The 12,437-nt window shown below is 38.0% G+C and overlaps 3 protein-coding genes across 24 annotated transcripts in view; 1 reads left to right on the top strand and 2 right to left on the bottom strand.

Moving 5' to 3' along the window:
- LOC118422534 (four and a half LIM domains protein 3-like) overlaps positions 1-4,686 on the top strand; it is a 47,495-nt gene extending 42,809 nt beyond the window's left edge. For all 4 annotated transcript variants that reach the window (XM_035830159.1, XM_035830162.1, XM_035830163.1 and 1 more), the window contains 4 exons: positions 375-549; positions 1,187-1,356; positions 1,700-1,886; positions 2,893-4,686. In XM_035830159.1, the coding sequence (XP_035686052.1) occupies positions 375-549; positions 1,187-1,356; positions 1,700-1,886; positions 2,893-3,062 (702 nt within the window). In that variant the 3' untranslated portion in view covers positions 3,063-4,686. The remainder of the gene's footprint in view (positions 1-374; positions 550-1,186; positions 1,357-1,699; positions 1,887-2,892) is intronic.
- Positions 4,687-6,717: 2,031 nt separating this feature from the next.
- On the bottom strand, positions 6,718-8,081 carry LOC118423538 (protein jagunal homolog 1-like). Its single transcript, XM_035831724.1, has 2 exons — positions 7,885-8,081; positions 6,718-7,374 (listed from the first exon to the last, which is right to left on the bottom strand). The coding sequence occupies exons 1-2, from the start codon at positions 7,971-7,973 to the stop codon at positions 6,948-6,950; spliced, it is 516 nt and encodes a 171-aa protein (XP_035687617.1). The 5' UTR covers positions 7,974-8,081; the 3' UTR covers positions 6,718-6,947.
- An 891-nt stretch (positions 8,082-8,972) lies between these two features.
- LOC118423163 (intersectin-1-like) overlaps positions 8,973-12,437 on the bottom strand; it is a 48,630-nt gene continuing 45,165 nt past the window's right edge. For all 19 annotated transcript variants that reach the window (XM_035831187.1, XM_035831190.1, XM_035831194.1 and 16 more), the window contains one exon: positions 8,973-12,233. In XM_035831187.1, coding sequence (XP_035687080.1) covers positions 12,061-12,233 — 173 coding nt within the window. In that variant the 3' untranslated portion in view covers positions 8,973-12,060. The remainder of the gene's footprint in view (positions 12,234-12,437) is intronic.

The raw sequence follows: 12,437 nt of genomic DNA, 5'->3' as shown, positions 1-12,437 counted from the left end.
ACATTGTCACTTCAAGTGTTCGCATATTAATAAAAGACAAGCAGTCTTGGTGGATGTGAGTCATTAGCATTAAATCTGCCAGTTGTTACATCAATGGGAACCATTTGCTGACATGTTAAGCATGAAATTGACTAGCTGATATTACATTGATGAATAGGACAAGCAGTGGACTTGTAAATCCATGAAATTGGATCTGTCCGACCATTCATTCATTCAGTAACAAACAACACTTGCCAAAACTGAAAATGGAGCCTGTAAGTCTCGGACATAAGATTGCTAAGCTAGCCACTTTTCTTGAATCTTTGCCAAATTGCCCAGATGGATGAGACAGTGGCGTGATTTTAACCGCCAATTTTGATTTTGTCTTTCCGCAGGATCTGTCCTTCAACAACAAGCACTGGCACGAGCAGTGCTTCAACTGCTCCAAGTGCAAGAAGTCTCTGGTGGATCAGCAGTTCACCCAGAAGAGCGACAAGATCTACTGTGCCCAGTGCCACAAGGAGACCTTCCTGGGCAAGTGTGATGGATGCAACCAGCACTTCGACCCTGGTATGTACAGGAAGGCAGTCAGTTCATTCTGCTCTTAGACTATCACATACTATCCTAGTCTGTGTAACGCAAACTCCGCTATCCGGAGCTTGTAGACTCCTCCCCGATCGGCGCGGCAGTATGACGGGCCTGAGAAGCGCGGTTAAATCAGGCTAATACTATCCAGTTCATCATCTGTTGTTACCCGGTCTCCTGAGGGTTAGATGTGGTAGCTTGGTGGCAGATTGCCAGCTGCATCTGTCCCTCTGACATTGTGTAGGTTGAGGAAGTGAAAGCTTTCCCTTACGATGTCAATCCATTCCGGTGACATTTGTCCTTGCACGCCATGTAGCGCCAGTATTTTGCTGACTATGACGGAAACATTAAGACCATTCAGACAATCTTGATGAAACTCAGAATGCTGCTCAAATTTAGATTAACCATGCCCAAACAACAGGGTGGATATTGTGCAATGACAGATATTTGTACAAGATGACAGAGAAAATAATCCTTTTTAGAATTTTTCAGTAAAAGGGGATTGGGATGAGGGGAATAAATTTGAGTTGACTGGAACCCAGAGTGAAATTACAAAACATGTGTAACCATTTAAGAAATAATCTAAAATCAATTTAAACTAAAATGTCTCCCCCACCTCCAGGTGACAAGAAGATGGAGTACCAGGGCAAGAACTGGCACGAGAAGTGCTTCACCTGCAAGGAGTGCAAGAAGCCTGTCGGCACCAAGAGCTTCATCGCTAAGGACGACAAGGTCATCTGCCAGCCCTGCTACGAGGACAAGTACGCCAAGAAGTGCGAGAAGTGCAGGAAGGTGGGTGTTTCCACTTTTTGTTAATCCTTTTCATCATGCTGCGGCTCAATAATGTCATGGGTCTGATATACTGTTCCCAAGTTTTATCATGAATACTAATTGAAGATTTCATGCCTTTTATATCTTACTCATCTACAAAAGAAACAAAACTTGAACAACATAAACTCTAACAGATGAACATTTGGATGAACAAACTGACACAATTTTCTTTAAAAACTATATCAAGATACTTCCTTTTTCCCCAAAGGCTTTCACTTACAGTGGTGACATCATGAAGCTCAAAGTTATTTTGATCTGTATTTGTCAGTTTGGTGATCTAATATTTGGTTCTGTATCTTCCCAGGTGATCTCCATGGGTGGCATCACCTATAAGGACACCCCCTGGCACAAGGAGTGCTTCGTCTGCACCCACTGCAAGAAGCCCATGTCTGGGGAGCGCTTCACCTCCAAGGACAACAACCCCTACTGCATCAACTGCTACGGGGACCTCTTCGCAAAGAAGTGTGCCAAGTGCACCAAGCCTATCACTGGTGGGTTAAGTTATGAATTAGAACCTTGTGTCCAGATAAAATGCTTGGGCAGCCCATAAAGGATGGCAAGAGGCAGAAATACATATCAAAGTGTAGAAAATAGATTTTCTATTGAGAACCATTTTTTTACTTTTAAGCTTGGACCAAAAACAAAATAAATGAGTAATATTTGATTGTTACTTAGAAGTATTGTTTCTCGTCATCCTTTTAGGTTTGTTCCAGTGCAAAATAGGTTGCCATTGTGTTAAGTTAAACTTAGATTCTCGTAGTATTTCCTATGTGTTCTGTAGTCAATTCTTAATTTTGTTCTGACATCCCATCCTGTTTTACACCCTGTGTTACCACATGTAGAAGAGACAGAAAGTCTAGAGGAACCCTCGGGTGGTAAGTGAGGTGTTACGCCCGCCTCCCTAACACCTGCCAGGTTTAGAAAGCAGCACAGTGTGTTCCCTTACTAGTTCCCGGAAGTTAAAACTATCCCTGGGTATGCCTTGAGCACTTAAGTTAAAACCCACTAGGCAAAGCTGTTGCTTCACAGAGTTTGGAAGCCTTAAAAAGGCTTTTATGACAGTTATATAATGCAGCTACTGAAGCACAGCTTATTTGAACTCTCATCAACTGACAGTGGGTTTAGTCATTTGTTGCTGTTATTTCTTTATAGACTATATCAACATTATACTAGTACAAAGCTAAATTTTCAACTTCCAACACAAAAGTACACACAGATCGAATTTTCAACGACCACTGTCACCTTCTTCAGGATCAATACTGATGACCTGAATCACTTCAGAACATTAACTTGTGAGAGTTACTGACAGTCAAGTGATCTTCTGGCTACGTGTCGTCAGCAATTGGTCAGTATTGATATGGAAGGCAACAGTGGTCATTGAAAATTTGATCCGTGTGAACTTTTGTGTTGAAAGAAAATCTAGGTTTGTTCTATGATTACTACCAACACAGATGAGCTTCCATGATAATCAATGTGATACCTCTTCTTCGATTGTAGGTCTTGGAGGCACCAAGTTCATCTCCTTCGAGAACTCGAACTGGCACAGCGACTGCTTCAACTGCACTGGCTGCAAGACTTCCCTGGTCGGCAAGGGCTTTACCAACGAGGGTGGGCGCATCCTCTGCCCCGACTGCACCAACCAGGAGGCCCAAGTCAAGGGGCACTAGACAGCACCATACGGTGCAAACAGTCTCACAGCCTATGTACGGTCACACAAGATCTAACTAACACACGTTTCATCTGGGTGTGCTGAGACTAAATACTCCTGCATAGTCAACTCCAAAGCTTTGCAGCGGATTAGAAATAAAACTTGAAGATTTCAACCTGGAGTAACAAAGCTGTTGATTTTAGGGTAGTGCATATTGAAGACAGAGATTGAAGGACTTGCAAACGTCCATTTTTCAGAGAACCACAAGACAATGATCATTTTATGCATTTAAGTAAGTCTGTTTGGAAATATGAAAACAACCAAATGTCAGGTAGTATACATCAAACATACAACTATCTTTTGTGACAGTTAGAAGGTGCTGAAAGGTATGACACAAACTCAGTTTCACAAAGCTATACAAGACGTTAAGAAGAAGGAAAGATATTGAAAACACACTGCTGTGATAAAGGTGATAAAGTAGAACTTCAGTCGTGGCAATCACGTAGCGTCAAGCAATCATATCAATGTAAAGAGTGCCACTGGTGTATCATATTTAAACATTATATTCTAGTTAAGCATCTCTTAGTTAATGTAATAAATGGCACATACATGTATGTTAAAACACTGTATTATGTTATATTGGTGAAGTCTCCACAGCCAGTTCTAATCATTGTGGTTGGCATATACAATGTATATGTGTCTGGTGACAATAAGTCAAACGTTTTTGAATGCATGTTTTCAATCAGCAAGTATGTCCACAATTTTGTGCTTAATTCACTGCCAAATGAAAGGTTTCCAAAAGATTTCATAAAACCTTTCATGATCGGAAAGTACAACTAAGTCTTGTATCAACAGCAACATGAAAAACTTGCCAAAAAAAGAATGTCAAACAAAGCTGTATCCAGCATTAAAAGATAAACAAAATTCCCTACATTGTCATTACAGATTTTGTGTACTTGCATATCCATAGTTGAAAAAGAAACATCAATTGGATTTGATGTTCTATCAAGTTCTTCTGTTCACAACATAGTACAGCAAATTTTGTTCCCCATATTCGAATTCAATTTGTTCACTTCTTTCGTTTGCACTACTGTATTTACAAAAAGAGAGATGTATGAAGATCAATAATTGTAGATTTGCAATAGAATAATTCATTCTAGAGATAAAGATTGCCAAGGGATATGATGTACACTGGATATTAGATGGACTAGTATATATTACCTGTCACTTTCACTATGCAATATAACATTATACATGTTAACATAAGCTTGCAAGTATCATTTTGAGGAATGTCTAAGACAGTATTATGGTGTGATTTTTTTCTGCTTCTATAATATTTGGTTGATCTTATACAGATGCACATGTAGTTACCCAACATTGGATGAGTTTTAGAACACTGATAGGTCGTACTATTAGTTTGCACCTTAAAGTTGATTTATGCCAAGCATCATAAGTTTTACTTGGAAAGTTATTGCTACTATATCTGGTATATTATGCTACGGAATATGTTGATCGCTGCTGAGAATATATGTAAATGAGGCTTTAATGAGGAATTATATATTTTAAGTGGTGAGTTTTGGTGCTGTGATGATCTCTTTTGCTCTTGCAAATCAAGCTAATAATAAAGTGGATTAAAGGGGAAATGAGTGTGTCTTTATTCATCATTATTTTTAAATGTTCTGATAACTGTAATGCATGTGTAAGATATTGAAAATCTGAGAAAGTAGCAAAGATGACCACTTACGGTTATTCCAAGTATTTCAAAGGGAAGACTGTCACACAAAGAATTTCTATTGATATATTGGTAATAATCTATCATTTAATCAATTGATGGTCAAAAATACAGCTATTTTTTCTTCCAGTCAATACACTCAAGCCTTTCTAGAAGTGAAATGGTCCATACCTTTAACAGCAGATACGTTGTCTAGTTCCAGATGATGGTGGATGAGAATTCAGCTCATGACGAGGCTTCCCCAGTGCCCAAGGTTATATTGACATTTGAAGTAATCCGCACACAGCATGTTGAAGAAAGGTCAGATCTATTGACAGACAAAAGAACAGGAACAGTACACTGTGGCATTTGGTCAACTTTTTTCATCGCAGTATAGGTTTCAAATGTAGATGTGGTTGCCTTAAAAAATTACAATTCATAGAAAATGTTCATTCAACCACTTCTATTAGTAAATGTGAAGGAAACTGGCAAGATAATGGGGTTGGGGTTTCTAAGACTTTGTTTCAAAAAGTGTGACTTCATAATTGACATCTTTAGACAAACAATGGGATAGATCATAAATGATATGTTTCAAACAGATCTAACCAAGCAACAAATAGATCAAAGACAAAGGAATCAACCTTCCTGCAGTAGTAATAGACATTATAGTATAATGACACAATGCAAAATATAACTTTTACTTACCTAACTGTAAGAGTTTGTCAGTGGAAGGTCAGTTATTTTTGCCTAACTATGTTATCTTCTACATGGTAAAATGCATTAACGAATGACCATGAAAAGGGTGCCATATGAAAAACAACTGCCCCACGAATAATTTCATGTAGTTACACTTTCACATTTAAATTTTTGTTAGAAAGTTAAGATGAAGTGCTGTCAAGAATGAAATTGTGTACTAGTAGTTAGACAAATGAGTCATTCTAATTCTGTAAAGTGAGTCCCTAGATTGTAGTTCTAGGCAGTTAAAATGGTGAGCTTATCCCATTTATTGATCAAGTAGTTAGGCAAACAGATGCAGCCCACTTATGTTCTAGTGAGAGCAAATACAATGCAGAACTACCTACTAGTATAGCTGGACAATCTGATATTCAGTAAAGGGAGTATGTAGAAAAGGTTGGGAGAATAGCGGTGGGACATACATGTGCCCAAACTTAACTGTAGGTAAATTGGTTTTTACAAAGCTTTCATTGATCGCACAAACAAGTTGCAAGTATCTCATGATTACATAAAGGGATAAGGAGCATGACCAAAAAGGTATTGTTTATAAATTACAAACATGTTTATTCAATGGAGAGATAACACTGTATTAGTTGAAGAGCTGGCACCATTGTTGTATCAACATCTTTTCACAAAGCTAAAGATATATACATATATATATATATATATATAACATCGACTATCATAATTCCACCAGGTGCCATAATACCACCACCTTAAAAAAAGCGTTAGTATAGAGGTCTTCCCAAGATTGTCTTGAACACCGAGTGTTAAATATCCTAATACATGTAATACAATTCAGATATTTAGGTGTTGACAATCTTGAGAAGGCCTCTATATTAAACAAATTTTTTGAGGTGGCGGTATAATGGCACCTGGTGGAATTATGCAAATGTATGTTACTGATTTTGGTCAATGCATGTCATAAGGTCTAGCTGAATGTGGATATACCGGTAGTCACAGCATCTATTACAGTAGATTTGGTTGTTTTTGCTAATTCCTAGCAGAGAATCAATCACCCTATAACTTTTATAGAGTTCACTGAAAATTCCTTTACATTTGCAGTGGTTGTATTTCGTGGTAAAGAAAAAGGAAGATTTTTCCAAAACAGGTAAGTTTACAAGATTGGACAGTCAAATACTTACATCATGTACAAATACATCATGTACTGGTATCTTTAAAGGTGTTTAGAGTTCTTGTTTCAACTCTATTTTAATAAGCTTTTTTTTAATATTCATTTTACACTTATTGTTGTCTTGTCCCTAGCCTGCAGTATCATGCAAACAGCCTTTCCTCAGAGATTTTCTAGTTGATACACAGTATTAAAACAGGAAAACACTCTAACTGTTAGGTGATACAAAATTACTAACACTGTTAGGCAATACCAGATTAAAGGCTGCAATGGCAATTGTGTAGAGAATTCCGATCCTGTTTTATCCTTTCTACTAGTATACAGAATTACTGTCTCTTCTGCCCTTTAGCAGTCCAGGCTTCTACTAACTTCCTACTGTAGTACAGCCCCAGCACATGTAGCACTGCTCCCACAGTAATGCCTGTGTAGTAGATATAAGCTGCAGGGTAACCGAACATGAACAGTGTGGCAGTTCTGAGCTCAGGAATCAGGTCCACGACTCCCCAGCCCAGCGGCAGCAGGCCCAGTACGATACTCCCGTAGAAGAAGCCCTTCATGTGGTTGACCTTGCTCCTGGGAAGGGACTGCACGCCGAACAGGGCGGGAATGGCGCTCAGGATCCAGATCTTCTCCCAGATCCTGGCGGGCGGGTCAAGGAAGCCCAGCTGCCCCAGGAGGGCGTGGCTCAGCACCAGCGCTACCAGCACAAGGTGTCCCACCATGCACTGCTTTGCTGTGGTCTTCATCTTGGCACTGAGAAGAAATAAGAAGTTTTGCACATCTGAGTAAGCATGGGCAAGGTCAAAGGTGAAGGCCCCTGACTTGTACACAGTTCTTGTCTGGACCATGCTTTAGACATGCTCAAAGTAAAGTTTTAGATTCTATAAGAAATTTGATAAAACTCTTGGCAAAACTTTTGTGACTTGTAATAACTTGTTTGATAAATCAGCAGCATCCAAGAAGGCCGAAACCTCTATAACATGACCGGGAAAGTGAATGACGGGGAAATGACCTGACAACATCAAAACATTCCTTGCGCAATTGCGCCACGTACACAGTTTCACAGACATTCTTTCTACCGTAACACACGCTGGGTATGATTAAAAGTCACCCTAGACTTCATGTGAAAATATACCTAGTACTTTATGCAATACTATGAACAATGACGTTATATTCAGGCCTTGTTATAACTTGAAAGTTCAAGCTGGAAAGTAAATTATACAGGCGCCCCCCTCCCCAACCACAACACGTAACGTTACTCACCTCGCTAAATAGTGGTCTGCCACCCGTTCTCGGTGCAGGAAGTCACTTCCATCTGAGCCGGACACATGTTTACCACCTCTAGACGCCATGGATATGGGATATGTCACTTCTGAACCCTTCAGAAACGCAACACGTGCGAGAATATGTTGTCTTCCTCTGTGCAGTCACCCCAGGTCTGCACTTCCGGTTAATGACTGTTGCATAGTGAAAAACGGACAAACCACTTCCGGGTCGGGCAGATTTCAGCGATCGGGAAAGCCACAAAGTCAGATTTCGTGTTTTAATGTTTAACCTTAGATTGTCAATTAAAGCCCTTTCTCATGTCACCAGTTGATTAGTAAATGTAGCGTTACCAAACGTCAGCTTGGTTGCGTGTTTGTTCGCTTGCGGTAACGTCGTTGGCCTTGTTTTAACTCCTGCCGGTCCTGGGCAGAACTTACGACAACGTTACATTTTCCCGTGATTTTAAGGGCCTTTAAGTGGCTATGGTTTAAGCTACCTCTTTTTGTACCTCATCCCATTTGTAACATTAAATCATTAGAAAGCGTGAGATGGGTGCCTAACAAAAAAGGTTAGATTAAATAGCAAGGATACAGGTAGGTTTAAAAAAGGGACTTGTTCATGCCTGTCCTTGGTGCTGAATTCACAATCTAAACAATTGTTACACCAACTCACGCCCAAACAATTGTTGCACTCACTCACGCCCAAACAATTGTTACACTCACTCACGCCCAAACAATTGTTACACTCACTCACGCCAAAACAATTGTTTCACTCACTCACGGCCCGTAACGTCAATTCTTTCCCTGGTCCAGACACATCTACACAACACCACTTTCTGACAAATCGATTCATTCTGCTTACACTAACGCCTAGAAAATCTTAAACGTTGACAAAGATTTAACGTTAAGTGATCAAATTACGATATCAACAAGACATTTAAATTGTAATTCAAGTTATCTTCAAAAAAACTAACTACTCATATGTACTGTTACCATCTAATTTTACTTCAGAACTACACTGTACTATTGAACTGACATAGAGCATGTATAACATCAAATGTGTACAAAGAGAATCAACAGAAAACATGTATTAGAATCCTGCTTTATTATCAATCTCAGTCATTGCACTGCAAGACACACATAAAGGTTATTTTACACCTTGATTTTCTTGACACAGTTTAAACTCATATTATAAATCAAAGTTATAAGCAAAACAGCAACTGATAAAGTAAGTCTGAAATATGATGTCATTGAGGAAAGTAATTCACAAGTTCACAACATTAGGCAGAGACTCATTTCAAAACTTCTGATAAAATTAGTAAAGTTTAAGTTTAGAAGAGCTGCACATGCCCTAATTAGCACTAGACAAGACATTGTATTTGCACAAAGGAATCCAAACCAATTCTATTCATTCTGTTTAAAACTAGAGAATAACAAATCTAGTGATCTGCAATGTAATATAATGTAAGATGTGTGAGTAACCTGTTAAAGAAAATCATAAGACACTAACACCTGTACTGGAACAAGCATGTTTTATCATAATGGCTTTAACCCTATGTGTTTTGTTTAGCAGGAAGGTTGCATAATGATGGCATCTTAATAACGCAATATTCCTGAAGACGTGGCCAAAACAAACAACAGACTGGTTACAATGTAAATCTGGAAAGTCACATTGGCTGCCCACCATTACGACTTGTTATTGAACATTAGGTTTCTTTAAAAAAAAAAACAGTCAGACACACGATTTCTTCCTTATAGTGGTATGCTCATAATGTACAATTTCTATAGAGTCATGGTCATATAATAGACATACATGTATCTAATTTTCGATATTTGTTTGACACTCCAGATTTGACCAATCTTTCAGTAATGGAAATTCTACCACAATTTAAACCTTAATGACTTCATCAGTTCAAGTTTGCATTAACTGCCTATTGGAAACATAACAGCTCCAACTTTGATATAATACTGCAGAAATTATATCAGACAGCAGATGACCACAAATTATGATTTAATCATCCCATGCATTATTACCTTTATATACATTTGTCAATGATTGTCATTAATATTATTACACAGTGAGAAGTTCCATAGTAATGTGTTTTCTTAGACTCCTGGTCTTTGTAACACATTACATTAGACAATGTCTTTCTTTCCATGCAAACATTTTATCAATCTTATATTGGATAAATACAGGCATAAAATGGCAAAAGCTACAATGATATCTTTTTCAAATCTGGTCTACTGTTAATATTAATTTCAGGTAAATAAAGCTGATGTACATGTAATGTGATTAAGTTTGGAGTATATGAAGCGCTTATATCAACTGGCTATCTCTAATACAGAATTAATGTAACATTTACAATCAAAATCAATGTAACATTGACAATCTAGATTACTTCTAGGGATAAGCTCTTGTAGGCAATTAACCTAATTTGCAACAAATTGATCTGGACAACAATTTAATCATAGATTACACAATATTTCACAAATTAGAAGTCTGCTTGAAAGTAAAGCTAAAAAAACAAGTCACGTTCTTTTAGAAAGACACAGACATGTACATTGTAATTGCTATTTATGAAGTGAAAAGTAAAGAAACCAACTTCAATCTCATATGATCATGTAACACAGCATGTAAAACAATACAGAGTTGCCATACTTTCCACTCCTTGAATCTTAATGCTCTATCATAATGGCACAATGTCTTCAAACTATTATTTAATAAGCTGGAATTTTAGTCAGTGTATATGATGTTAGACATCTTTACATGATAATGTATAAATTGAATGTATTCAGCACATGTATTAATATCATTGTCAATAATCTCATAAAGCTCATCTGGTCTCATGGCAGGGCGTTGTCGCTCTCTCTGAGGAAACCCCTCCCTTGACCCGCTCAATATGCTTCAAAGAAAAACATTTTGTGCCAGCAAAGTAGCAACTGCATATTCAAAACAGAAAAAAAAAACTCGTGAAAAAGATACTTACAGATGTGGATAAAGGGACAGCATATTTTGTTTCTGCAAACTCAGCTGAACAAGAGTGATTTTTTTGCCTTTGATCCCATGTGAACAGCAAGTCTATATCTAAGGTATAGATACATGTAAAATATTTCCTATAGGAAAGGGTGTTCGTAATTTCATGCTTTTTGAGACAAACTCTCTAATCTATGTTTAGATGGTTTACATGATGCTACATGTTTGTTTTAGTAACATGTATGGAATGGTTTTGAATCTATGGAATTCACTGTTTTCTCCTGAATATGGTGTCTTTACCATTCTAAATCATACAATACAAGGACTTGGTTGTCTCTGATTGAGTATCACTAGTAGTTATGTTTGTAATCACAAGCAACAACAAAACTTGAATGATTCATATCATATTAATAATGGTTAAAATCTTTGAGTAACAAGAAGACAAATTTTTGCTTTCTCGGCATTTGCAATGTCCAATATTGTTTATACATTGATTACTGCATGTTATATACAAGTTCATCTGTACATTGCTATTAAGAAACTCCACAAACCCCACTATCTAGATGTTTCCACAGTGTACACGAGCAGCCATTTGCTTATCTTACATTAATTTTAGAACATGTGTCAATCTTTTTAATGTTATTCTTGATGATAAAATCAGCTGGCCTATCAGTCATGCACCAGTAAGATACTACAGAGGCAACCTATCAGGTACCTCGCCATCTTGTACACAGCGACCCGACTTAAAAACCTATGGTTTGATCTAAAGGGTTTGGGATGTATCCCAAACTGGTCTATTCTGCACTCCCTGAAGAAAGAAAGCCAGGAAATTTTGTTGTATATTTTGGCTAAAACCTGACAAGGTACATGTACATTCACTGTATTTTACTGAGGCAACCTATCAGTTACATATACATGTACCTATGCCGGCTTGTACACAGTGACATGACTATGGTTGATTCGAGAAATATCACTCAAACTATGCAAGTCTGATAGACAGGTCTTGGGATGCACCCAAACTGGTCTATTCTGCACTCCCTGAAGAAAGAAAGCCAGGAAATTTTGTTGTACAATCATGCATATCCATTTTGGGATGAAAGCTAACATGGTACATTCACGGCATTTAACTCCCATGATTTTACATAGTAATGAGAGAAATTACATGTATTACATCTGTTCTGGGATTAGTACATGTCTAAACTATGAGAGCACCATTGTATTTGTGCTCCTGTCATACAGCTGCAGGTCCAGTTTGACCTGTACCTCGCCTGTGGGGACCTCGTGAAGCACCAGTTTCTTGACCAGAGGTCCCTTCCCCTCCGTCCTCTCCTTCAAGATGTCTGCAACTCGGATCTCCGTCCTGCCAAGGAAGTCTGGAAGGAAACGGGAAAAGAAAAATCTCAGAACCTTCTAATGGGACCTGATTGTAGGAGGTTCAGGTTGAATACATGGTAAGAAGGTTTTTTTTTAAATACATGTAATATAATATATTGACAATACACAGAAGTACTACTAAAAGGTCATGAGGCCATAGGCAAAGTTAAATACCTGTACTCATAGGCAGTATTTACCAGCAA

Source organism: Branchiostoma floridae, chromosome 9, assembly GCF_000003815.2.
Source record: "Branchiostoma floridae strain S238N-H82 chromosome 9, Bfl_VNyyK, whole genome shotgun sequence".
Taxonomy (NCBI): domain Eukaryota; kingdom Metazoa; phylum Chordata; class Leptocardii; order Amphioxiformes; family Branchiostomatidae; genus Branchiostoma; species Branchiostoma floridae.
This window is presented reverse-complemented; position numbering and strand designations above follow the sequence as displayed.

Coding starts and splice junctions, on each gene's coding strand:
- LOC118423538 (XM_035831724.1), bottom strand. CDS start 7,973: ATGGCGTCTAGAGGTGGTAAACATGTGTCCGGCTCAGATGGAAGTGAC. Junction 7,375..7,884: donor GCAGACCACTATTTAGCGAG/GTGAGTAACGTT, acceptor ATTTCTTCTCAG/TGCCAAGATGAAGACCACAG.